Genomic DNA, 27099 nt, shown 5'->3' on the forward strand with positions numbered 1-27099 from the left:
AAGCTTTAAACATTCTTCCAACCGAAGGTTAGAGCCAGGGGTCCTTCGTACTCGCGTTCGTTAATTCGGTAAAGGACGAGAGGTGATTCCGAGTCGAGCCCCTCTAGAGTGGTGTATATCAGAGGGTAGATGCCATCATACTTCGTAATCTTCGATACCCATGGGTGCTACGCGCTGATCGATGGGTCGTGTACTTGATGGAATTGCACGTTGAACTCGAACGATATAAATAATTCAAATATCCTTACTGTTGGAGACTGGAGTCGAGAGTCCACCGCACCCTAGTTACTCCAAGTCTTTCGTTCCCTAGAGAAGTGTACTTACCCCGAGTTCACTCCGGTAGAGATGGCTATTAAGTCTTCGGTACCCTAGAGAGGTCTAGTTCAAGTCAAGTCCACATGGTATAGGTGGGTATTAGATCTTCCGTACCTTGGAGAAATCTACTTACTCGAAGTTCCTCTGGTAGAGATGGCAATTAGTATTCTAAAGAAGTCTACTTATCGCAAGTTCACTCTGGTAGAGATGGCTATTAGGTCTTTTGTATCCTAGAGAAGTCTACTTACCCCAAGTTTACTCTGGTAGAGATGACTGGTCTGCAGTACCCTAGAGAAGTCTACTTACCCCAAGTTTACTCTGGTAGAGATAGCAATTAGTATCCTAGAGAAGTCTACTTGTCGGAAGTTTACTCTGGTAGAGATGGTAATTAGTGTCTTAGAGAAGTCTACTTACCCCAAGTTTACTCTGGTAGAGATGACTATTAGGTTTTCAGTACTCTAGAGAAATCTACTTACCCCAAGTTTACTCTGATAGAGATTAGGATTTTCGTACTTTGGAGAAGACTAGTTACTTCAAGTCAAATCCACTAGTATAGATGGCTATTAGATCTTCTGTACCCTGGAGAAATCTTTTCTGATAGAGATGACGATTACATTTTCCGTACCCTACAGAAGTGTACCTACCCCAAGTCCCTTTACTAGAGATGACTTTTAGGTCTTCCGTACCCTAGAGAAATCTACTTACTCCAAATCCCTCCAGTAGATATAACTACCAGGTTTTCTGTACCCTAGAGAAGTCTAGTCATTTCAAGCAAACACCTACCTAATAATGGTGAATACTAAGATGTAAATATTTACATCTAGTACTACCCTAAGATTCAGGGTACTTGGCACCTATCTCCACGGTGTAAAACCCTCCATTGGTGTCTTTGCAACGAACCAAGTTTTATCTCTGAGAGAATTCTGTCGATCCAAAAGCAAACGTTCATCCAACTGCTGAAAACTGGTGTCTAGTGTACTCCTGTGTAGCTCAGAGAGGTACTATTCCGAGTTGAACCACTTTAACAATGGTGGATACCAGGATATATTTCTGTCTATGGTTCATGATCTCTGATCGATAAAATACGAAGGAAAGCTTCTGTATCTATATTCAACGATTCGACAACTGGTTGTTTCGAGTCCAATTTCTTGTTAGTGACACTAGACGCGTCTATAGCTCGTAATCTCCGAGCAACGAGGTTAGCGGGACCGTCCAACGATAGTCGTACTATCCACGCGCTGAACTCACTGTCTCCGAGTCTTTATCACAACGACCAAATAAACGTGCGTGGGAAACTCGAAACAACGGTGCGTCTACCTGTTCGTTTGTCTCAGAGATCGTTAAAGTTGCCGTGTCTGCGAGAAGCGTTGCGTAAACGAGGAAATTGTCGATCCGCCTAGGTATTTTTATCCGTTTGTTCATCCTCGGGATGACTCGTCTTCCTCGTCGCGTCACCGAGTCGCGAGACAAACATTCTACGACGATATATCTGTGCACTTCACAAAACCGACGAAGGTAGATACTTAGGGTTGTTCGTGACACTACGTTAAAATATAAAAATCGGTACGTCGAGCTTCATAGAAACAGAAAAATAAACACTTTGAGTCGTTTCGTTATTACACATTCGAATTCCTCGATGGTGGATACACTCGACCCTCCTACAACACGGTCGATTCGTTCTGTAGGAAACCTAGTCAGTACGATGGATACATTTCTGTTACACGAAGGATCGACCAAGTTCCTTAATCTCTTACACTGAAAATGCCAGTTGTGTTCGATAATTGTGACTATCAATACTTTGCATTGACTCGGTAATAAATTCTTAAAGAATATACAACAATTGTATCGACACACTCTCTCAAGAGCAACTTCTCGGTTGAATACAGAAGGTGGAAAGGGTTGAACCGTGTTACGTGGAAACTGTGTTGCAGGAGGGCAATTTTTCAAACGTGTTATCCAAATATTGTTATCCAAGATATTGTTCCAATATCCTAGTATCGTACTTACATCGAAGAACTCGTAGATTGTACATTTTCCAAAAAGATACGGGACCTTCAAATATGGAAATTAATCATCGATTCGGTCGATCTCCGTTCGGGAAAATGTTGCTATTTTTTACAACGATTCTACGCTCGATAGTCGATCGAAGAACGTATCGAAACGATGAAATGGTTCGCGCGAGCCAGTGCTCGAACGTACTGGTAATTAGCGACTTCGATGCCCGCAAAGGCGATGACCCGGTGGAAACGATTACCATCGTCCGACATTCTTCGGCTGTTTACGAAACGAGGCGTTCTTTGACATTTATCGCGTACCAAGGAACGAAAGTTGATCCCGAGGAATCACACGCTTAAGAATTCATTTCCCCGAATCTCTCGAAATTCGTATTAATTGTACTCTGGTACCGATTGGTGAACAAAAGAAAATTCTCGAATAGCGGAACAATCCTTTTTCGTACACTATAGCCACAAAAGAATTAAATATTCTCGTTCTTTATTGAATTTCGAGCAATGTTTCTCCTCTCGAAAAATGTTAACCGAGAAAAATCGGTAATTAAATTGTTTCGTGGTTCGTAAGCTTCTCGACTTTCGTTAAATTTGCGAAAACGGATATTTAACATTGTCGAGTATTTAAAAATGAATAAAATTTGACATTTTCGTATCTTTCGGTCTTTCGGGTTTTTTAGTGATCGCTCGTTGACGCGTCGAATGCCACGGTGGTCACCGGTGACCGACAGAGTTACACACGTTTTTTCAAAGTGGTTCGAAACACCTTAACATTCGTCAATCTTTGAATATTACCGTCGTTGGCTGTAAAACGACAGGTACGATTATCGAATATGTTTACTGTTCGAATGACGATTTAAATAAATGATTAAATATGAAAAAGAGACGTGGACAGTCACTTTTCGTTTACTCGAGATCAACAAAAATTAGGAAGGTTTGTTTGATTTTCTAGCCGATAAATTAATAAAACATAGACTTTTCAACCTAACATCCGGATGATAGAAATACTAGAATCTTCCGATAAGGTTCTCTCGTGATTTCGAGCACCTCTTGGCGTATATAAGTGGGTAGCGTGTGTCGAGGAATCGAAATCGAGGTCGAAGAGAACGTACATTTTGTACAAATTTTTTTTTTATACTTTTCACTAATTCAAGGTAGTTCTTTACGTGGCACAAGCCACTCTGTGTAACATGTAGAAAGAAGGTTTCTTTCTTTTTTACAGTTTTCACTAGCTCAAGGTAGTTTACGTGCCACGAGACACTCTGTGTAACGTGTGGAGAGGTTTTTTTTTTTTATAGTTTTCATTAACTGAAGGTACTTTACGTGTCACGAGACACTGTGTAACGTGTGGGAAGAAGGTTTCTTTTATAGTTTTCACTAATTCAAGATAGTTCTTTACGTGCCACAATGCACTGTGTGGAAAGAAGGTTTCTTTTTTTATAGTTTGTACTAACTCAAGATAGTTCTTCACGTGTTACAAGGCACTCTGTGTATCGTTGTCAGAGAAGGTTTCTTTTTTCATAATTTGCACTAACTCAAAGTAATTCTTTACGTGCCACAAGTCACTATGTGTAACATATGAAAAGAAGGTTTCTTTTTTCATAGTTTTCACCAACTCAAAGTAATTCTTTACATACTATAAAACACTGTGTACCATTATTAGAGAAGATTTCTTTTTCCATAGGTTTCACCAACTCAAAGTAATTCTTCACATGTTATAAAACACTCTTTGTACCATTATTAAAGAAGATTTCTTTTTTCATAGTTTTCACCAACTCAAAGTAATTCTTCACATGCTATAAAACACTCTGTGTACCATTATTAAAGATTTCTTTTTTCATAGTTTTCACCAACTCAAAGTAATTCTTCACATGCTATAAAACACTATGTGTACCTTTATTAAAGAAGATTTTTTTTTTCATAGTTTTCACCAACTCAAAGTAATTCTTCACATGCTATAAAACACTCTGTGTACCATTATTAGAGAAGGTTTCTTTCTCCATAGTTTTCACTAACTCAAAGTAGTTCCTCACGTGCCACAAGGCACTTTGTGCAACATACGGAAAGGTGGTTTCTTTTTTCATAGTTTTCGCTAACTCAAAGGTAATTCTTCACGTGCCACGAGCCACTCTGCGCAACCTACGGAAAGAAGGTTTCTTTTTTCATAGTTTCCACCGACTGGAGCCGGTTCCTCGATGTACCACGAGGACACTGCAACATTCGGTGAAAAGGTTCGCATCGCGGACAGGGACGAAATTTATTTGTAACTAGGTGACACAACGTTGCAGGGAACGGTGACTTAAAGTACGGCCCACGTGGTCTGCTCTTGATAATTGACCATTTCCCTCCTCGACGCGCCGTTAAACGCTTCTGCTCCCTCCTCTTTCCCTTCCTGGCAAGATCATTCTCAACACGAATCGCGAACCGCCTTGAATTTAGGTTATTTTCTAATTGCACACACTTTACCGTAACTTCCGGCCCCGCGGTGCGACCAGCGCGAGCACGGTTGCAGCTTTTTTTTCTTTACATCGTTTTTCGTCTCCAACCACGGTAAATTTCGTCGAATCGGGAACAAAGATACTCACGTAGATACCTACTCGAACTTTTATCGAATCTCTCGACGAGTATCTGTCACGAGGGACGCTTTCATTCTTATTCGATAAGCGTAACGTATCAATGTTCAAATAAACGCGCAAAAGTGCGTTTTCTCGGGAAATTGAAAATCAAAAATTCCTCGAGTTTTCCGATTTAGAAATGTTTTTCGACTCGTTAATCGAATCACAAATTGCTGTGAGTAATTAACGATCATAGTGTCCGTATTCGACGAGGAAACTAGAAATTTAAATATTTGTTCTCGTGTATTTTTTTCTTTTATTTTCTATATCGTTTTTATCGCGAGAAACGAACGGTCGATGTCGTTGTTTCCGATAGCGATTGTTTCAGATTACTTTTACAACGTTACAATAGCGTTATAATCCATGAAACTTAATAATAGAGATATTTTAATCGTGCGATTTTCACTGAAAAAAGAAGGTAAAAATGTTGCACGAAATACGAGGATAAACGCTCCGTTTGAACACATTGAAACGAGGAATAAAAAATCAACGATACAAAATTCTTAGCAGGTGATAAGAAACGTGTAATTATACAGATCGGATAATAAGATCGAGTTGCCTTTGTTAAACTTTCTGTAACGATTTTCTCTCACTTTTGCCTACGGAGCAAGTCTTCGAAATTTCTCGTAAGAAATCTTGTACACTCTCTGCATACGGTCCACCATTATTAAAAAATATTCTCCTCGTGGAAAATTTTCTCTTCGAAATAGAAACGAGTCGATGAAATTGTACACGTGTATCTGGTCCACGTGGATACTCGTAGCGTATTCGGTGAATAGTATCGAATCGTCGAGAAATATTAGTCGAGACCGTGAATTGTTAAACGTTCGTACTCGCGAATAACAATCGGTACGGTCGTTTGTTTCTCACGGAACGATCCAAATTCGGCCCATTATCGGGCCCAATATCGAATTTAAATTCCATATTCGTCCCGTTGGACAAGGAACGATGGTTCTTCGAAGTAGCACGTTCACGGTTAGATGGTCGTCCATTGAATCGTATCGTTTTTTTCCGGTGAACGTGAATTAAAATTACCTTTATTGTGCAAATGATACCGATACACTACACGGTCGAGTATTTCTTTGCGACACGATCGTCGAAAGAATCGTCTTTGGTAGCACCAGGTCGCGAGAATGGCGCGCGATCCGGTGTGATAGTTTCAACGACGATTGACGTCACATTTGACGCAAGGCGTCAGTTTTACGCGTCGCGTTTAATATGCTAATTGAACGAGAGCCCCGGGACCTCGAGTTCCATGAAAATGTTGCGATACGGTGCTAATTTTCTAGCGATCGAACCAATCGCGATTAACGGAGAGATTTCATGAAACGTTTTCGTGCAAATTTTGCGATACGGTGATGATAATTTTTCTAGCGATCGAACGAATCGTGATTAACGGAGAGATTTCATCAAACGTTTTCGTGCAAATTTTGCGATACGGTGATGATAATTTTTCTAACGATCGAACGAATCGCGATTAACGGAGAGATTTCATCAAACGTTTTCGTGCAAATTTTGCGATACGGTGATAATTTTCTAACGATCGAACGAACAGTGATAAATCGACACGTCGAATGAAACTGATTTGTGGAAATTTTGCGATACGGTGCTAATTTTCTAACGAATAATGATAAATCGAGAGGTCCTTTAAAAATTTGTTTTGTGAAAATAGGGCGATGCGGTGGTAATTTTCTATGGATAGTATTATATAATTAGCGATAAATTGACAAATTTGATCAAATGTTTTGTGAAAATATTGTAATGTGGTACTAATTTTCTATGGATCGGACGAATTACAAATCGAGAGATTCCATTTTGAGAAAATTTTGCGATACTCGTACGATAGTAATTTTCTACGGATCGAACGAATGACAAATAAATTGTGAGATTGCATTTTGTGAAAATTTTGCGATACTCGTACAATGCTAATTTTCCATCGACCGAACGAATCACGATAAATCGAAACATTCGATTAAACGTTTCGTCGTTTCGTTCAATCGATGATGTCGTTCCGTGTCGATACGGTTTTTCCGAAAGACGAATGGAAAATCCACGACAATTGTCCAGATCTTTGTCCCGTGTTATACATCGTGCACAGCTTACGACACGACTGTTACTGGGACAAGGTCGTCGCGAAGTCTGGAATGTCTTCTGAAAAACAATTCCGCGGTTAAGATCGTATCTCGATCGAGCACGTTACGGGATCGAGACACGTTTTCGAATCGAGAAGCGATCGACCAAGATCGACGAATTATCGAATCGATCGGTATCAAAAAATCAGAAAGAAAGAACAGAATTTCTTTATGCAGTTTTCCATTGGATGCAATTCTTCTTCGAAATTTTATTCTTTCGAGCTCCTGTGGGAAATATTTTTCAGCAAAAACGACTTTGGAAATATTGGAAAAAGAAAGAAAGAAAGAATAGACTTTCTCGATGCAGTTTTCCATTGGATGCAATTCTTCTTTGGAATTTTATTCTTTCGAGCTCCTGTGGAAAATATTTTCCAGGAAGAACGACTGAAAATATTGAAAAAAGAAAGAAAGAAAGAAAGAAAAAAAGGACAGACTTTCTTTATGCAGTTTTCCATTGGATGCAATTCTTCGGAATTGTATTTTTTCGAGCTCCCGTGGGAAATATTTTTCAGGAAGAACGATTTTGAAAATACTGAAAAAAGAAAGAAAGAAAGGACAGACTTTCTCGATGCAGTTTTCCATTGGATGCAATTCTTCGAAATTGTATTCCTTCGAGCTCCCGTGAGAAATATTTTTTGCAAAGAACGACTTTGGAAATATTGGAAAAAAGAATCTCTCAAAGTACAGAGTACTTCGATATGAACGAGGAAAAGAAAGACTCGTTACATGAGTAGCGACTTGACTTACTTTCGAACAATATTTCCGACGTGTAAAAAATTCTGTAAAACAATTAGTCGACCCCTCGAACCTTCAATTTTGAAATCCACATCCGGAGAAGACCTGTGACATCGAACTCGTAACCAAGTAACGACTCAACATACAAATATTATTTTCAACGTTCCAGAAAAACTAATTCATCTTTCTAATCATCTTCCATAGAATCTCCCTTTAGAAAATACAATTTCGTGAATATTATAAAAAAAAAAGTAAAATTGCTACGTAACGTACGCGGTGCTGATAACGGTGGGGTTATTTAAGAGTTGAGAGATATTAAGGTTTTTCGTCGATTTAGAAGTTGAACTTCCGTAGCACGTAACCTTGGAAAATTCGTACGCAAAATGTCTCGCGTGTTTCGCTTTTGAAGCATTTCGTCGTTTAAAGAATTCCCCGTAAAGAAGTAAAGAACCTCCGTAAAGAACGATCGTAAACGAAGATTAGAAGAAGCTTGTACAAAGACATCGATACCGGGGAAATAGGTCGTTCGTGTACCCTTCGTGGATACCTGTACACGTGCGAGTACATCGCGATAAATTTCGGAAGCCCGAACGTGTTCGAAATGAGAATAAATCGGGGTCGCGGAAGGGTTGGTCCCTAATAGAAAGGGTCGGTATGTAGGTCGTGATATCGCGGCGTTCTGTGCCCTGCACGATTTTCGTTCGTTCGGTGGGCGAATCGCGTCACGAAATCTCGCGAAAAACGGAAACGAAGTCGAAACGTGGCCGCTGCAACCCGATCGAATCACGTCGGGGGATAATCGACGCCGGGAAGCAGATGGTTTTCACGGAGGGTTGTCCCCGAAAACAATTTCTCCTCGTGGCAAATATTTTACCTCCAAACAGAACGCACAATGGCGGCCCGTTAACCGTGCCAATGGGGGGGCACACAATGGTCCCCGCGGTCCTAACAAGGAAAACTCTGCGGTTTTTGGAAACTCTGTTGACCGCTGGGTGGTGTCTAGCCACGTCCACAAAAGTATCGCGTTCTGGTTTACATACCACCCCCTGCCCCGAGCACCGAATAAGCGACAACCCCTCGAAGCCCTGCTATCCCGTCGAACAATATTTGCAAGGCGATATTCGAAACGGGCCCGACCCCGCGTTCGTTCGTTGTCACGGACGTTTGTACTTGGAAACTTCACGAATTTTCTACGATGGTACTCGAACCGTGCCGTTTAATACGGGGTAGGATACTTCTGTGATTGTTTTAACGCGTTAGTGTTTTTTCGGGGGGCACTGTTTGGGGTAGTCTCGATGGTTGTTCAAATTGCAGGGTGGTACCATTCGATAGTTCGTCGATGTGTTTGTTATTTTGTAGCGGTGCTGATAACGGTGGGGTTATTTAAGAGTTGAGAGATGTTGAGGTTTTTCGTCGATTTAGAAGTTGATAGATGTTGAGGGTTTTCGTCGATTTAGAAGTTGAGAGATATTGAGGTTTTTCGTCGATTTAGAAGTTGAGAGATATTGAGGTTTTTCGTCGATTTAGAAGTTGAGAAATGTTGAGATTTTTCGTCGATTTAGAAGTTGACAGATATTGAGGTTTTTCGTCGATTTAGAAGTTGACAGATATTGAGGTTTTTCGTCGATTTAGAAGTTGAGAGATATTGAGGTTTTTCGTCGATTTAGAAGTTGACAGATATTGAGGTTTTTTGCCAATATAAAAGTTGACAAATATTGAACTTCCTCACCGATGTAAAAGTTGACAAATGTTGAGGTACCTTGCCAATGTGGAAGTTGAAAAATATTAAGGTTCCTTACCAATGTAAATGTTGAGAAATATTAAGGTTTCGTTCCAATTTAAAAGTTGGCAGATATTAATGTTCCTTACCAATGTAAAAGTTGAGAAATATTGAGGTTCCGTTCTAATTTAGAAGTTGGCAGATATTAAGGTCCCTTGCCAATTAAAAACTTGACAAATATTGAGGTTCCTAGCCAATTTAAAACTTGACAAATATTAAGATTCCTTTCCAACATAAAGGTTGACAAATATTGAGGTTCCTTGCCAATATAAAAGTTGACAAATATTGAGCTTCCTTGCCAATGTGAAAGTTGACAAATATTAAGATTCCTTTCCAACGTAAAGGTTGACAAATATCAGGCTTCCTCGCCAATATAATTGAAGTTTCGATAACGCGTGTCATAGTCAACAGCAAGCTCGCAACCCTCGCTGTCCTCGTAAATCCTGAATTTTCGGTTTCAAGTGATTGTGTAAGGGTTTCTTTGCAATATCGTTAAGAAAATTTATTCGTGGATAAGATTTACCCGTGATTACGATTTACAACGTTTTAACGACATCAATCGTACATCTCGAGGTCGGCTCGTTTTTATTTCGGTGTAACGATGTTTATGAAAATTACTCGCGTGCAAGCGAGACGTTACCGTGACGAAGGTTTTTATCACGGTTTCCGGAAAAGTATATGCACACTCGGTGTGTAAACACAGGCTTGGAAATATAGGTCGTCCGATTGGGCCAAGGGTCGATCGTGGGTATTTTGTCGTACAGAGTGTCTCGAATTATTTTTGCAACGGTTCGCGTGTCGGCAACTATTATCTTTTACCCTATGGAAAATTTTCTTTCGCTAGAATTAAATATCAAAAATTGGACGCAATTAAAACGAGGACAATCGTGATACTTTACAACAAATTCTCCCTTTTTCGTTCCCAAAGACTATCTACCCTCGATAAACGATCGTTCGCAGAGTGTGCAAATACTTTTGTAAATCACCTCCGATCAGTTGTTTCCATATTTGTCACACCCTACTGTGATCACTATCCTTAACTTACGGTTATTATTTCCGTTTTTACATTTATCCTTCCACACGATGTTTAAATTCTAATTCAATTCGACCGTTACAATCCAACATCTCGCGTAATTTTATTCAGAAGCCATTAGGTGCAATTTTTCCCCATCGTTTCGATCGTTCTCTCGAGGGAGAAGCAACGCCCCTCAAATACAGAGAGAATTCAACGAGAGTCGTAATACGTGCGCCGCGCGGAAATGTCACAAGTCGCGTGGCTGCACGAGAATGATTATTCCAACGAGGAATGGGTCACGCGTGGCGATACGGGGTGTGTTTAACCACGCGAAACCGGCGATTTTAATAATCGACCCCCCTCGACTTTAAACACCGAAAACTCAATCGGGGTTACAACTGGAGAACGTGTCACGCGTCCCGAGGATTGTTATCCTAACGAGGAATGGGGTGGGCCGCGTGACCACCGGGGTGTGTTTAACCACGCGGAAGCGGCGATTTTAAAAAAGTAACCCTCGGGGGAGGGGGTTAAATACCGAAAATTGAATCGAGATTGTAACTCGGTCGATTCGCGAGCAACGGTGCGCGTTCAACCGCGCGAAACTGGCGATTTCGTAGAGTAAACGTTCCAAGCTAACTGCCCATTGAACATTTCAATCGGAAGGGTGTAACAGGGTTCTTGTTGGGTGGTGGACTAACGAGTGGTTACACGGTTTGCGTTCGACTAGCGAGAAGAGTGGCCACCCGATACTAAAATTCGATCGAGATTTTAATTCGGGTGTACGTTCTGTGTTTAACAAAGCGTGAGCAGCGATTCGAAAGAACAACCCTCCATCCTTAAATATTAAAATTCGATCGAGATTGTAATTCGAGTTCCTTTGTGTTTAACAGAGCGAATGCAGCGACTCGAAAAAGTCCTCTCCACCCTCGAATAGTAGGATTCGATCGAGATTGTGATTCAAGTTCCTTTGTATTTAACAAAGCGAATGTAGCGACTCGAAAAAGTCTTTTCTATTCTTAAATGCTAAAATTCGATCGAGATTTTCATTCGAGTATACGTTCTGTATTTAACGTAATTCTCACCTTTAAATACCGTAAATTCAATGAGGATTAACATCCATTTACGATGAAAAATATCAAGCGTTGCATGGATTGTTCCATTAAGTTCGTATTTAACTGGACGAAACTGGCAAATCGAAAGAACAACCCCTCGCTTTTAAATATTCTGAATATTCATTCGAGATGGTAATTCAGATCGGTGAAAAAATGTCACGTGTCCTGTGGATCTTTATTTTACTACCAGCTTGTTTCAAATATCGAAAATTCTATCGAGATTCCAATACAGGTATATATTCTGTATTCGTCTACTCTACTGTATTATCTCCTCACTTTTAACTACCAAAAATTCAATCGAAATTGTAATCCACAGATAAATTATACGACAGTTCAATTCTCTGTAGCTATGTGAAACTATCGACTCGATTGACCAAACCTTCTCACTTTCAATTACCAAAAATTCAATCGAAATTGTAATCCCTGTGTATATTACACTACGGTTCGTTCCACGTTCTGTATTCAACTTAGACGAAACCATCGACCCTAAAGACTAACACCCTTAAATACTAAAATTCCATACGCGAAACGATCGACTCGATAGACCAAACCTCCCCACTCTCAACTATTAAAAATTCAATCGAAATCATAGTCCACGTATAAATTACACTACCGACAGTTCCACGCTCTGTATTGAACTTAGGTGAAACCATCGACCCCAAAGACCACTCCCTCCCCCGAGGTTAAATAGCGAAAATTCATTCGAGACGGGTAATCCAAGTATAAACCGTGTGTTCGACTACTCGAAACTATGGTCCCGAGGTGGTAGAGCTCCCCAGCGTAAAATACCGAAAATTCATTCGGGACGTTAATCCGTGGGTATAGGCGAAAAAATGTGACGCGTCGCGTGGCTTGCGCGAGGATTATTATTCGTTCGGTGAACACGTTGTATGTGGAGGTGGAGGTGGAGGTGGAGTTGGAGGGTAGGAGCGAGGTGGGGTGGGCGCGTGGCCACACGGTGTGTGTTTAACTACCCTCGGTCGGGCGGGTGTACGGGAGAGCGTGTATGCGTGCGTGGATCAGCCGGCTAGATCAAGTAGAGACCGGCCGAGATAAAACACACTGTAAACGGCCGGGTCTGGTCGGATATTTGGTTACAGGGAGGCGGCGGCACGTGCGCCGGAGCTCCGGCGGGCCAGGTGGTGGAGCTCGTGCCGTTGAAGAAACAGAAGAGGCCGCGGGGGTGGGAGGTTTGGGCGACGTCGGTGCCGAAGGAAGGGGAGTAGGAGGATGCGAAGCGGTAGGAGCGAGCGTAATCGAGGAGGTTAGTTCACCGGTGGCGGATGGCGAGGTCTGCTGCAGCGACAGCAGTACCACCAACTACCACCACCGACGTCACCATCACCTCCACCGTCTACACCGTCGCCATAGTCATCGTCACCAACAGCGTCGCCGATGTCACCAACGAAGGGACGAGGCCGTAACAACGGCTAGCGACGAACACGTCCTCGACGAGGAAGCCGACGATGAGGCTACGTGTCAGGGACAGCCTGCCGACGCTCGTCATCGGGACATCAACGAGCTACGTCACCTACATCGTCATCACCACCATCACCTCCGTCATCTTCATCGACGGCTGCGGGACGACCGAACCCCTTGCGATCGGAACGACTACGAGCCAAACGAGCCAAACAACGACCACGACCACCGCCAACACCACGAACGCGACGACCACGACCAAGACGACCACCACGACCACCACGACCACCACGACCACGACGACCACGACGACCACGACGATAACACCGTCGATCGCATCGTGCGAACCACCGACCGCCACGCGGATGGTACGACCGTCACCGACAACCCTGCCACCGTCACTGCCATGACGAGAGGATGCAGGATCCCACCCTACCTCGCCACTCTACTCATCCTCTCTTACACTCTCTTCGGTATAGCAGGTTAGTCATGTATTTATTTATATTTCTCTCTCTCTCTCTCACGGTTTCTTCTTCTTTTCTACCGCTCCGTTGGTGGTGTTTCTCGCGGAACAGTGACAAGGTTCGTAACGGTCGTGTTTCGATCGGGAGAATTGTGCGGGGATACGTCGCTCGGTTTCGCATCGACACGGTGACCACGCGAATAACTCCGTGGCGAAAGTACGTCCACGGAAGGTGCGAATACGGTTGTTAATCTTTCGCGCTCCGGGTGACACGGGTACGTCGACCACTCGAGAACCGTAGTCGAGAAAAGTACTTTAAGTGTACTTAAAGTGTAGCTCTACCCTCCTGTATGTGTACAGTGAATAGTGTCGCGCTCGGTTGCTCGACGATCCCGTAACAACTACGAGGGACGAACCACTTTTAAACGTAGCTACTCGCGATAGCAAAGTTTCTCTTTCTTTTCATCTTAGCCTTTCACGCGTTAAACCACGCGTCAGTTTTCTGGAAATTTCCTCGATATTCGTTTCAATCGTTGCGTGGAAAGTTGAAATATTCGATAATTCGTCGATGCACTTTACAGTATCGCTAACGAGATGCTGTTTAAAAGTTTACGTTAGAGTTCTTCTAGTTGTATTTTTAAACGTAGCTGCTCGCGATAGGAAAGTTTCTCTTTCTTTTCATCTTACCGTTTCACGCGTTAAACGACGCGCCAGTTTTCTGGAAGTTTCCTCGATATTCGTTTTAATCGTTGCGTGGAAAGTTGAAATATTCGATAATTCGTCGATATACTTTATAGTATTAGTAACGAGAGTAATGCTATAGAAAACTTTACGTTAGAGTTCTCGTCGTTGTAAGTACTCTAGAGAATCGTTGTAACTTTGAAACACCGTGGTATTTAACGTGTTCAGATTGTCCATGATATTTACTTAAACCGTAGCGCGAAAAGTTGAAATATTCGATAATTCGTCGATGTACTTTATAGTATTACTAACGAGAGTGATGCTATACAAAACTTTACGTTAGAGTTCGCGTCGTTGTAAGCGCTCTAGAGAATCGTTATAACTTTGAAACACCGTCGTATTTAACGTGTTCAGATTGTCCATGATATTTACTTAAACCGTAGCGCAAAAAGTTGAAATATTCGATAATTCGTCGATGTACTTTATAGTATTACTAACGAGAGTGATGCTGTAGAAAACTTTACGTTAGAGTTCGTGTCGTTGTAAGCGCTCTAGAGAATCGTTGTAACTTTGAAACACCGTGGTATTTAACGTGTTCAGATTGTCCATGATATTTACTTAAACCGTAGCGCGAAAAGTTGAAATATTCGATAATTCGTCGATGTACTTTATAGTATTACTAACGAGAGTGATGCTATAGGAAACTTTACGTTAGAGTTCGTGTCGTTGTAAGCGCTCTAGAGAATCGTTGTAACTTTGAAACACCGTGGTATTTAACGTGTTCAGATTGTCCATGATATTTACTTAAATCGTAGCGCGAAAAGTTGAAATATTCGATAATTCGTCGATGTATTTTATAGTATTACTAACGAGAGTAATGCTATAGAAAACTTTACGTTAGAGTTCGCGTCGTTGTAAGCGCTCTAGAGAATCGTAACTTTGAAACACCGTGGTATTTAACGTGTTTAAGTTATCCACGATGTTGTTTAAACCGTAGCGTGGAAAGTTGAAATATTCGATAATTCGTCGATGTACTTTATAGTACTTCTAACGAAAGTAATGCTATAGAAAACTTTACGTTAGAGTTCTCGTCGTTGTAAGTACTCTAGAGTATCGTTGTAACTCTAGAACACTGGTCCTCCTAAACCAACGTGGTGTTTAACCCGTTAAAGTCGCACAATCGGGGAAGTTTTCTCGCGTTTTTCGAAAGTTTGTCCGAGTCGCGTCAGACGGTGTTTGATACAGCTCGTAGAAGTTGCACAGTGTTTGGTCGATTCGGGCGCGTGGAAGTTGAAACATTGAGAGGAATTTCCTTCGTTTGGACGATGATTCAACCGTTCGCGAACCGAGGAATTAAACGCTGCGAAGTTCGCGCCTCGAGTTGTCCTAATTACTTCGTTCACTCTGGAAACTCGTGGGTGGTAGAATTTTAAACGAGAAACCGTGTACCCGGCTAGGGTTAGGCATCCGAACCATTTTAATCCCGTGTACACGCTTCCATTGCGCGTAATTCAATTCGATGCAACGCTTCGTTCAATTCGCCTCGCAAAGTACGCGCGTTCCGACGAACGAGACCCGAAACATGCTCGCGAAGACGTTTTAGCGAGTTTCGGATCGTTGTTCGATTCATTTGCATACTCGAAACGTAATCGATCACCGGTACGTTGAGCTCGATTACTCGATACAATCCGTGAACGATCGATTCACTTGGAAATTATTTCAATTATTTTACTAGCTGTACATTTTTTCCAACTGTTCTGATTTTTCTACCTCGAACTATCCACGGCATTGATATTCGGTCGATTGTCGATGATGAACGTGAACGATACGAAATTTTCCAAATTCGTCAGAAATATTCCGTTTCTGGATACAAATGGGTTAATTTCAATTATATCGTCCTTTCGGAATTGCATTCTACGGGAAAAGAATTCTAAACGCAAAGACGTTCCTTCGAGCTTCGATTATTTAAATACACTTCCTGAAGAGAAATTTGTCTCTTTCGAAGTTACATCATCGAGTTCTCTCAAAATTCTTCCTAAAAGTATTCCAAATAAAAAATCCACAATTTCTCTCGAGGATATCGTCGACCACAGTTCTCTCAAAATTGTTCCTAAAAGTATTCCAAATAAAAAATCCACAATTTCTCTCTGGACGATATCATCGATCACAGTTCTCTCAAAATTCTTCCTAAAAGTATTCCAAATAAAAAATCCACAATTTCTCTCTGGACGATATCATCGACCACAGTTCTCTCAAAATTCTTCCTAAAAGTATTCCAAATAAAAAATCCACAATTTCTCTCTGGACGATATCATCGACCACAGTTCTCTCAAAATTCTTCCTAAAAGTATTCCAAATAAAAAATCCACAATTTCTCTCTGGACGATATCATCGATCACAGTTCTCTCAAAATTCTTCCTAAAAGTATACCAAATAAAAAATCCACAATTTCTCTCGAGGATATCGTCGATCGCGATCTCTCTGAAAATTGCTGCTCAGATTCTAAACTCTCGCGCCGAGACGCTGTACATCGAATTACTATTCACTCCGCATCGGAAGAATTCGGCCGGTCGGGATCTCCGTAATCGAAAACACGTAATTACTCTGGAGGATACCGTCGTCGGTCTCTCTGTATCGTGTTCTCCGTTGTAAAAGGAAAATAGAGAAAAGAAGAACGAACGTACCCTAAACGCGTCGGGATGAATCGGCGCCGCGCTAGCTCTGGCTACGAAAACAATTCCATTGTCCGATGGGTTGGTAAAAGACGATCTCGATCGAGTACGGGTCGACGTGGCGGCGACAGATTGCGAGACTCGCGCGACACGTGCGTCGTTCGGCGAAACACCGATGGCCCGTGACGATTATACGTGCATACCGGGACCGAGGGAACTATTCGTTCGAATTTTGAACACATGGTACTCAATGGCGTCTCGAATCCCGCGCGAACACGAGGACAAAGGGAGCGCCCTCGCGACCGGTGAACGGAAAAGCAACAATTCGACCAACGAATTACAATTCGTTGCGTTTCGTTCGTCGAAATGACAGGGTTACCGCGCGGGGCGGATTAAAGGAAACACTGGTCTCTTTACAATCCGAGAAGTATCCATTTTTTTTCTCCTTTTTTCTTTTTCTCTCTTTGGAAAAACGTATCGCGCCCGTGCACAATTTAGATCGCGTTATTAACAGTTACCTCGATTCTTCTTGTGCGTGTTGAATGGATACGCGGGGAACAAAGTACTCGGTACCTAGCTACCTACAGCGCGTCGTTTCCTCGTGGTTTGGCTCTGCACGCTTTAATCGTCAGGCACGCGCGGCATTGTCGGGTCTGGGGTCCCCTTCGGGGGCCCCGTACGGCAGATTGCAAAATTATAACAGGTGACAGATAGCGGAGTCTCGCACGGGCGTATGGAACGCGCAGCGTTGTTGCGCACAGGAACGCCGACGGTGCGCTCTTCGTTCGACTTGTGCTAGTTTCAAATTCTCTTTCTCTCTCTCTCTCTCTTTCTCTTCTCTTTCGAGTACGGCATTTAGCGCCCGGCATGTGCGAATATTTCGGTGTTTTCGGTGTTATTCGATGGAATGCCCGATCAACGTGACGGATTTCGAACGCTTGGCATTCTTTCGGCCAGTTTTTACACGTGGAACGTTTGCAAAATTCATTCCGGACCGGGACGACAAAGCCGCGTACCGGAGGATTGACCGACAAAATTTGGACACCTTGTCCGATCGGTGTTAAAGTTAAGACGGTAGACACGGGTGGAGAAATATATTTTTTAACTTTTGGCTAGATAAACGAATTTTATAAATTCGGGGTACACGGGGAGGTAAATATATTCTGTAAATTCGGGGGACACGGTTAGTTGAACGAAGTTTGTAAGTTCGGGGTACACGAGTAAATAAAAATGTTTTGTAAGTTTGGGGTACACGGGTAAATAAAAATATTTTGTAAGTTTGGGGTACACGGGTAGATACAAATATTTTGTAAGTTTGGGGTACACGGGTAAATAAACAAATTTTGTAAGTTTGGGGTACACGGGTAAATAAAAATATTTTGTAAGTTTGGGGTACACGGGTAAATAAAAATATTTTGTAAGTTTGGGGTACACGGGTAAATAAAAATGTTTTGTAAGTTTGGGGTACACGGGTAAATAAAAATGTTTCGTAAGTTTGGGGTACACGGGTAAATAAAAAAATTTTGAATGTTCGGGGTACACGGCTAGATAAATATATTCTGTAAGTTCGGGGTACACGGTTAGAAAAAAAAATATTCTATAAGTTCAATGTACACGGGTAGATAAAAATATTTTGTAAGTTCGAGTTGCACGGGTAGGTAAATATATTCTATAAGTTCGGGGTACACGGGTGGTTAAATAAATTTTGTAAGTTCGGGGTACACGGTTAGATAAAAATATTCTACAAATTCGAAGTACACGGGTAAATAAAAATATTTTGTAAATTTCGGGTTCACGGATGGTTAAATATATTTTGTAAATTCGGGTTCACGGATGGTTAAATATATTTTGTAAGTTCGGGGTACACGGATGGTTAAATATATTTTGTAAGTTCGGGGTACACGGATGGTTAAAAATATTTTGTAAGTTCGGGGTACACGGATGGTTAAATATATTTTGTAAGTTCGGGGTACACGGATGGTTAAATATATTTTGTAAATTCGGGGTACACGGATGGTTAAATAAATTTTGAAAGAGGATTCGTCTTGCACGGAGTACACTGTGCGAGTATTTCTGCGCGAGTGTATTTGTTGCGAACGTTCGAGCGAAATATTAGAAACGGTACCGTTGAGGATGAGCGCGATCGAAACAGAGTTCGAAGAAGTAGAGGTAAAGGAATCGTAAAAAAATTGCAATTTTAGATCTTGTAAGTATTTCGAGAAGTATTGGAAAGGAGACGTTCGATGTGTTGGCGTATGTAGATTAGATTAGACGAGGTAATTTCGGAGAAGATAGAAGTAACGTTATCGGTGTCCAAAAGTTGAAATTTTCGATCTGGTAAACATTATAATTAATATTGTAATCGAGACGGTTCGATAGATTCGCGATCTAAATGGAATTAGACGGGATAGAAGTAACGAAATCGTGGTCTAAAAGTTACAATTTTTATCTAGTAATTATTTCGACTAATATTGAATATTTAAAATTGAAAAAGTTATCGAGACGTTCGATAGATTCGCGATTTAAATCGGATTGGACGAGATAGAATTCGAGAGGGCAAAGATAACGGAATCGTTGTTTAAAAATTACAAATTTCATTCTGATAAGTATTCTAGCTAATATTGGAAAGAAAACGTTCGATAAGTTCCGATCGTGAGTCTCCGTTTTGACGCGAGCGAGTGCGACGAAACGCGATCCAGGCGAGATTCGATTAAATATAAAAAACAAAAGTGTCGGAGTTAATGGCACTAATTTAAATTAACAACGAAGGGTACGTCGTAAAAGGTTTGGCAAGGATAACGGAGGAATGCAGCGAGAAAAAGGAATGGTTCTAGAGTTAAGTTTTTAAGGTAGAGGGGCGAATCGAGCACGAGCACTTAGGCCAGCCCTAAAATACGGACGCCCTTTGTGTTTGGTAAACCTGGAAGCCGTCGGAATTTCTAAAGCACCCATTCGACAATTCGCCTCTCCCTCGTGCCGGTAATGGGATAAATGATGCTTGGCCTTTAGTCGTTACACAACTTAATCGAGCAAATTTGCCGCTCAGCCGCTTTCGCGCCGAGCTTTTATCGATCTACGGTTAACGGGACAATTGTGATTTTGCACGGACAATGGGCCCTTTACAACGAGGCTCGGACAAGGACGATTTTTCACGGCAAATTCGACGGACTCGCTAAACCGCGTCTTGCCCAAATATTTCTACCACCGAGTAATTCCGTTCGACGGAGACACACGAAATAACGAATCTAGACGGTCGAGTTCATTTTTCGGGGTACTCGAGTACTCGAAATTCGCACCGTGTACTCAATTTCTCGAACGCTCGAGATTCGAGGCGACGAGAGTTCTCGAATATTCGAGGACTCGAGGTTCGATCCGAGTATTCGAGTACTCGAATACTCGAGTGCGCAAAGTTTGAACGGGGTACTCCATTATTCGAGTACTCGAGGTTCGATCCGAGTACTTGAATACTCGAGTACGCAAAGTTTGAACGAGGTACTCGATTATTCGAGTACTCGATGTTCGATCCGAGTATTCGAGTACTCGAGTACGCAAAGTTTGAACGGGGTACTCGATTATTCGAGTACGTGCATTCGGATCGTGATGCGCGAGTACGTAGATTTCGATCACTGTACTTGAGTACCCGAGGACGCAAAGTTCGATCACCCGGTACTCGAGTACTCGAAATTCGCACCGTGTACTCAATTTCTCGAACGCTCGAGATTCGAGGCGACGAGAGTTCTCGAATATTCGAGTACTCGAGGTTCGATCCGAGTACTCGAGTACTCTAGTACGCAAAGTTTGAACGGGGTACTCGATTATTCGAGTACGTGCATTCGGATCGTGATGCGCGAGTACGTAGATTTTGATCGCTGTACTTGAGTACTCGAGCACGCAAAGTTCGATCACCCGGTACTCGAGTAGAGTAAGTTCGATCGTTGGTACTCGGGTACTCGATCGCGTAAAATTTGATCGGAGTACTCGATCGAGTACTTGAATGCCTGAAATTCGATCGCGGTACTCAAATAATCGAGTGCCTTGTGTTTGATCACGGTACTCGATTACTCGAGTACGGAATGCTTGATCACGGTACTCGCTTACTCGAATACGGAAAATTTGATCACGGTACTCCATCACTTGAGTACAGAAAGTTTAATCATGATACTCGAGTACAGAAAGTTTGATCGCGGTACTCGCTTACTCGAATACGAAAAGTTTGATCACGGTACTCCATCACTTGAATACGGAAAGTTCGATCATGGTACTCGAGTACGGAAAGTTTAATCGTAGTACTCGATCACTCGAGTATAAGCAGAGTTTGAACACAGTACCGAAGTACTCGAGTACCATTGTGTACTCGAGCAATCTCACCGTGCGAAATATCTCGACAAATCGAGTTTCGTCTTGTCCCCCGTTTCAATTTCCACCGATTTGTTTCTAATTATCATCGATTTTTGCCAACAGACGCCTGTTCATCGCGGTCGACGCCGAAGCCGCGGCCACCGACGCCGACGCCTCGACCAAATATCACATTCCACATGTACACGTGTCCACCGGATTATGCGGAATGGTACTGCCTGAACGGTGCCACATGTTTCACTGTCAAAATCGTCGATTCCCTCCTTTACAATTGTTTGTAAGTACACATTTCGTATTTGATAAAAATCTTCCAAAAGATCATTCGAAGCTTCCCTCACCGCCGATAACACGGACGCACGATTTCATCTCACGGTTGCAAAATATTCCAAAACACGATACAACGAATACAATTCGAAAATAATATCTACACGATAGAAATTCCGGAGTCCCGATCGTTCGAAAATTCAAATTACGATACTTTCGTTTAACGATGCATTCGTTGAAACTTAATCGACAAACACGGATTAGATTCTACACGAACGCACGATACACTCGCTACGGTTACTCGATCGTTTCCATTCGTAAAATACGCTTTCATTGTACGGTTCGAATTTCTAACCTATATCTCTCTTCGTGATTCGTCGCTCGAAATTTCCGATAAGAATTTTCCTGAACTCCGATTTACAAATTACGGTGTCCGAAACCACGTTTCAATGGATAACTCACGGTCGAAACGTTTCGAGAATACTGTGTTTCGTCGAGACATTCGTAAAGGTGACGCGTTACCCTTAACGAAACGTAATTATTTCCTAAAACGGAAGAGGAAAAATGTAAAAAAAAACAGAAACCAAAGATTGGCGTTAATCGCGACCGAATCCCGCCGCTTGTAATTGTACGTGCATACTTCGTAAGCGTATGCACGCATGGGAACGCGTACGTAGCTGCATAGTGTGATGCACTTGGCGCAATTGCGGATATTTAAATCATGGCCGCATTTGACTCGCGTGCTTTTCGTGCCCGATAAAACCGCCGTTAACCGATTATTGCTATCGCATTTATCTACCATGCGATGTTCCTGTTCACTTTAGAAATCTACCGTGAATAATAACCGCGAGTTCTCTCGGAGACTGGGCGAACGGTATTTGTTGTATCGAGCACTCGAACTTTAATTTATGCCGTGTTTAATGCGATCGTGACGCGTTCTAAATGTTACTTTACGGGATCGTGGCGGGAAGAAACGGATTTCTCTCCTGGTAGGCTCTGGCTAATGCACGAGCTTCGTTCTACGCTCGAACGACGATTATATTCAAAGATCGGGACAACTGGTTACGAATAATCGATAATTAACGAGCTCGATCGATCTCGTCCGAGCGAAAGTTTTCGGGAAAATAGTCTTCCTTGGATATTAATCGCGAGGTAACGAACACGAGATACAAACTTTTCCTTCCGAGCGATCTACACTCGTATCTTAAAGAGGATTTATTTCTAATTGCGTGCACAGAGCACCGGAGAAGTTATTCTTTGGATAAAGAATATTTTTGTTCTTTATAGTTTTGTGTATTAATTCTACTGGGACAATAGAACTAGTGATTATTCTAGGACAAGTTTTCGGGCAACTGGTCGGTCCGATTGTTCGAAAATAAACTCTTCCTTGGGAATTAATCGCGAGGTAACGAACACGAGATACAAACTTTTCCTTCTGAGCGATCTACACTCGTATCTTAAAGAGGATTTATTTCTAATTGCGTGGACAGAGCACCGGAGAAGTTATTCTTTGGATAAAGAATATTTTTCTTCTTTATAGTTTCGTGTATTAATTCTACTGCGACAATTTATCTATTTATCCTTTTCTTTTCTGCGCGTAATTTTATCGATGCTAAACAACGATTCAAAGTATCCCAAAGCATCCGTCTCGATTGAACGTTCGTTTGTAAAAGCTGAGAAAGACGCAAATTTTCAAATCTACAATTTCTACAAATTTCGACCGACAATTTACTCGAGTCACTTTCGAAACATCGCGATGAAAAAAGAAAAGTCCAATTCTTCGATCGTTTGGTCCGCTCGAATGGAAAAATTCCCCGATACGAAAATTTCGATTTACAAACGGGAAATTAATTTACCAGCACCGTTAGTTGTCCACTTCGATAATTGTCTACGAATATTGTAAACAAACACCGTTAATGATCGGGTAATTTTAAGGAGAAGTTTCAAACAGATTAAATTGGTAATTCTACCGTCGATAGAAAAATATATAACGCAGATTCGCTTTGATTTTAAATTCGGAGTATTCCTTGGGTCACTTTCGACCCATCACCGCACGATCCTTCGATCATCAAAGCCACCGTGATGGATACACTTGAATTCTGCTGCACTTGCTTGGTCCCCTCAGTTAAATCTACAAATATTTCGATACAATTCTAATATCTAATATCTTCTATATTCTAATATCTCGTTTCGCACAATGCTCGAGTACTTCTTCGAGCTTGATTCCCCGATAAATGAAATACTCGATAAACGAATAATTGCTCGATTGCTTACCACGAGGCGGGAGAAAGTGTTTCGGGCGTAAATTTTCGTTCACGATGGAAATTCCTCCGATTGTACGAAAACACCGTAAAGATGTGTAAAATAAATGTAATTCTAACGTGAACCACGCGATACGATAATCGTAACGTGCGATCAAGTCGTTTTGTATTTACGAGAAACAACCGAGGGACTCGATTTACGTCCAATGGTGTGTTTGGACGACCGATGCACAGTCACCGCGAACTTTCGGCTATTCAGATCGCGGATTATGGTTGCGTTTCGCTTTAAGTACGTTTCAGTGTCGTTCCCTCTGATAATCATCGCGGTGGCCGCCCGATCCCCAACAGATCCACAAAATCTACCTGTTTCGAGTCCGATTCTCTATTTTCGAAACGACCGCGTAAATCGTGTACTCCACGGAAGATTTACGGCATCGTAAACTCACTGGCCGGGTTAACGCAGACCATTTTGTTTTTTTTTTTGTTTTTTTTTTTTTTCAATAATTTCTTTCCGCGCGCGAGCTCCTAATTCCGCTAATGGTCTCGAATTCTTTGTAGAAAGTCACACGTGGAATTGATCAAAATAATATAAAATATCAAAATTATCTCCAACGAAACGAGTTATCAAATCGAAGCCGTTTGCAACGATTCTCGCAAACTTTTTCACGCGATCGTTCCATTTCGATCGACAAAGTTAAGGCTTGGAGCTTCGTCACGAGTAGAATTCAAAATGGTTAAATTTCATTCTTTTTCCACTGTCTTGTGAAATTCTGGTGTTCCCCAGTAAACGCCAAAAAAAAAAAAACGTGAGTCGAGGTACAATCGTTCCCAAACTCGATTACTAATATTGTGTGGCTTCAAACACTTAGGTAATTTCGTTGCTACATCCTATTAAAAAATATTATACGAGCATTGTAATATAATATAAAAAAAAAAAGTAAATTACCATTACAAAGTTTTATATTTCGTAAAGTGAACGATATCGCGAAATACGATAAATATCGTTGTGAAATTTCGAGAACAAGAAACGACTTCCGTTTACCACGTATAGCATTCCGTAGCTCGGTACGTCAACCGCTCGGTAATGCGCTCGGTTCGCAGCTATCACATTTTGTCACAAGCGTTCCGTAGCGAAACTGTCGAACGTTCTCACGACCGATTCTCATTCCCTCGTGTTCCGTAGTTTCTACCCGGTGGATAAACGAACGAGAGTTTCGAGAAATACAAATACAATAGATAAACGTTTCACCGTTCCTTGAACGCGATCGATCGCGCGAGAAGTGTTTCCGGGTGTGTCGAGGAAAATCAATTTTCGACAAAATGGACGATCGACTCGCCGGATGAGATACGGTTCCGGCGAGACGACCGATACGAAAAGGAGAACCGCGCGCACGAACGATTACGACACCTTCGCATTACGTCGGGAATTCCAGCGGTCGCGAAGACGCCTCGGAATCTTGCGTAATGAGAGACACACCCTTTGTAAATAGGAGCCGGTACCCCGAGGCATAATATCGTACGAAAATATTCGAGCGTTCGGGCAAACGCCGCACCGGGAACGAAATCTTACGAGTCTTCTTCTTCGCGTGACTCTGACAAAGAGCTCGCGGCGTTCGTTCGTTTGTATACGCGGGATGATCCGTTGGAAGAAGGCGCGAACGAACGAACACTTTGTCGGTGAATTCTATGTATCGGATTCGAAACGGGAGAACGTTATTAATGGTTATCTGGATTCGAGTTGAAGTTCGGGGCACGTACGGACACGGTTTCGGCTCGTCCTGCGTTCAAAGTTGGACGATATCGTCCGTGAAAAATATCGAATCGGGACGAATAACACGTGGAACACGGATATTGTCAATTTTTACGCTTCACGGGAATTTCCTGTACAAATTTCTACATTTAGAGTATTGTTCAGTTACCATTACAGATATTATTCACCGCTGTCGAAATTCTAGCATTTTACAACACTCTTTTGATATGTATTCTGTATATTTGGAATATTGTAAAATATACTGGAGCTTCTAGAATTTAGTAATTATTACAGATATTTTTCACCGCTGTTGAAATTCCAGTATTTTACAACACTCTTTTGATATGTATTCTGTATATTTGGAATATTGTAAAATATACTGGAGTTTCTAGAATTTAGTAATTATTACAGATATTTTTCACCGCTGTTGAAATTCCAGTATTTTACAACACTCTTTTGATATGTATTCTGTATATTTGGAATATTGTAAAATATACTGGAGTTTCTAGAATTTAGTAATTATTACAGATATTTTTCACCGCTGTTGAAATTCCAGTATTTTACAACACTCTTTTTATATATATTCTGTATATTTGGAGTATTGTAAAATATACCGAAGTTTCCAGAATTTAATCATTATTGCAGATATTAATCATCACTGTATGTTTTACAATACTCTCTTGATATATATACTCTATATATTTTACGTATCGTAAAATATACCGAAGTTTCCAGAATTTAATTATTATTGCAGATATTAATCATCACTGTATATTTTACAATACTCTCTTGATATATATACTCTGTATATTTAACGTGTTGTAAAATATACCGAAGTTTCCAGAATTTAATCATTATTGCAGATATTACTCATCACTGTATATTTTACAATACTCTCTTGATATACATATATATATATACTCTGTATATTTAACGTATTGTAAAATATACCGAAGTTTCCAGAATTTAATAATTATTGCAGATATTAATCATCACTGTATATTTTACAATACTCTCTTGATATATATACTCTATATATTTTACGTATTGTAAAATATACCGAAGTTTCCAGAATTTAATCATTATTGCAGATATTAATCATAACTGTATATTTTACAATACTCTCTTGATATATATACTCTGTATATTTAACGTATTGTAAAATATACCGAAGTTTCCAGAATTTAATCATTATTGCAGATATTAATCATCACTGTATATTTTACAATACTCTCTTGATATACATACTCTGTATATTTAACGTATTGTGAAATATACCGAAGTTTCTAGAATTTAGTAACTATTAAAACATATACCGCTGTATATTCTACAATACTACCTCGATATACATACACTCTGTATATTTAACATATTGTAAAGTATACCAGTGTTTCGACAATTAAATAAATATCACAGATATTATTCACCGCTCGAAGTTACCTTCGGAATCCGTTATCAATTATTCGATGAAACGAAAGAAAGAGAAAGGTGATAAATGATTTAAAAAAAAACCAATTCATCAG

The 27099-nt window shown here is 41.1% G+C and overlaps 1 protein-coding gene across 1 annotated transcript in view; it reads left to right on the forward strand.

Moving 5' to 3' along the window:
• Positions 1-27099, forward strand: part of LOC143143989 (uncharacterized) — a 114568-nt gene that overhangs the window by 77000 nt on the left and 10469 nt on the right. Inside the window, exons 2-3 of the mRNA XM_076305898.1 lie at positions 12811-13611; positions 21407-21578. Coding sequence (XP_076162013.1) covers positions 12811-13611; positions 21407-21578 — 973 coding nt within the window. The remainder of the gene's footprint in view (positions 1-12810; positions 13612-21406; positions 21579-27099) is intronic.

The sequence above is a fragment of the Ptiloglossa arizonensis genome, chromosome 3 (genome assembly GCF_051014685.1).
Source record: "Ptiloglossa arizonensis isolate GNS036 chromosome 3, iyPtiAriz1_principal, whole genome shotgun sequence".
Taxonomy (NCBI): domain Eukaryota; kingdom Metazoa; phylum Arthropoda; class Insecta; order Hymenoptera; family Colletidae; genus Ptiloglossa; species Ptiloglossa arizonensis.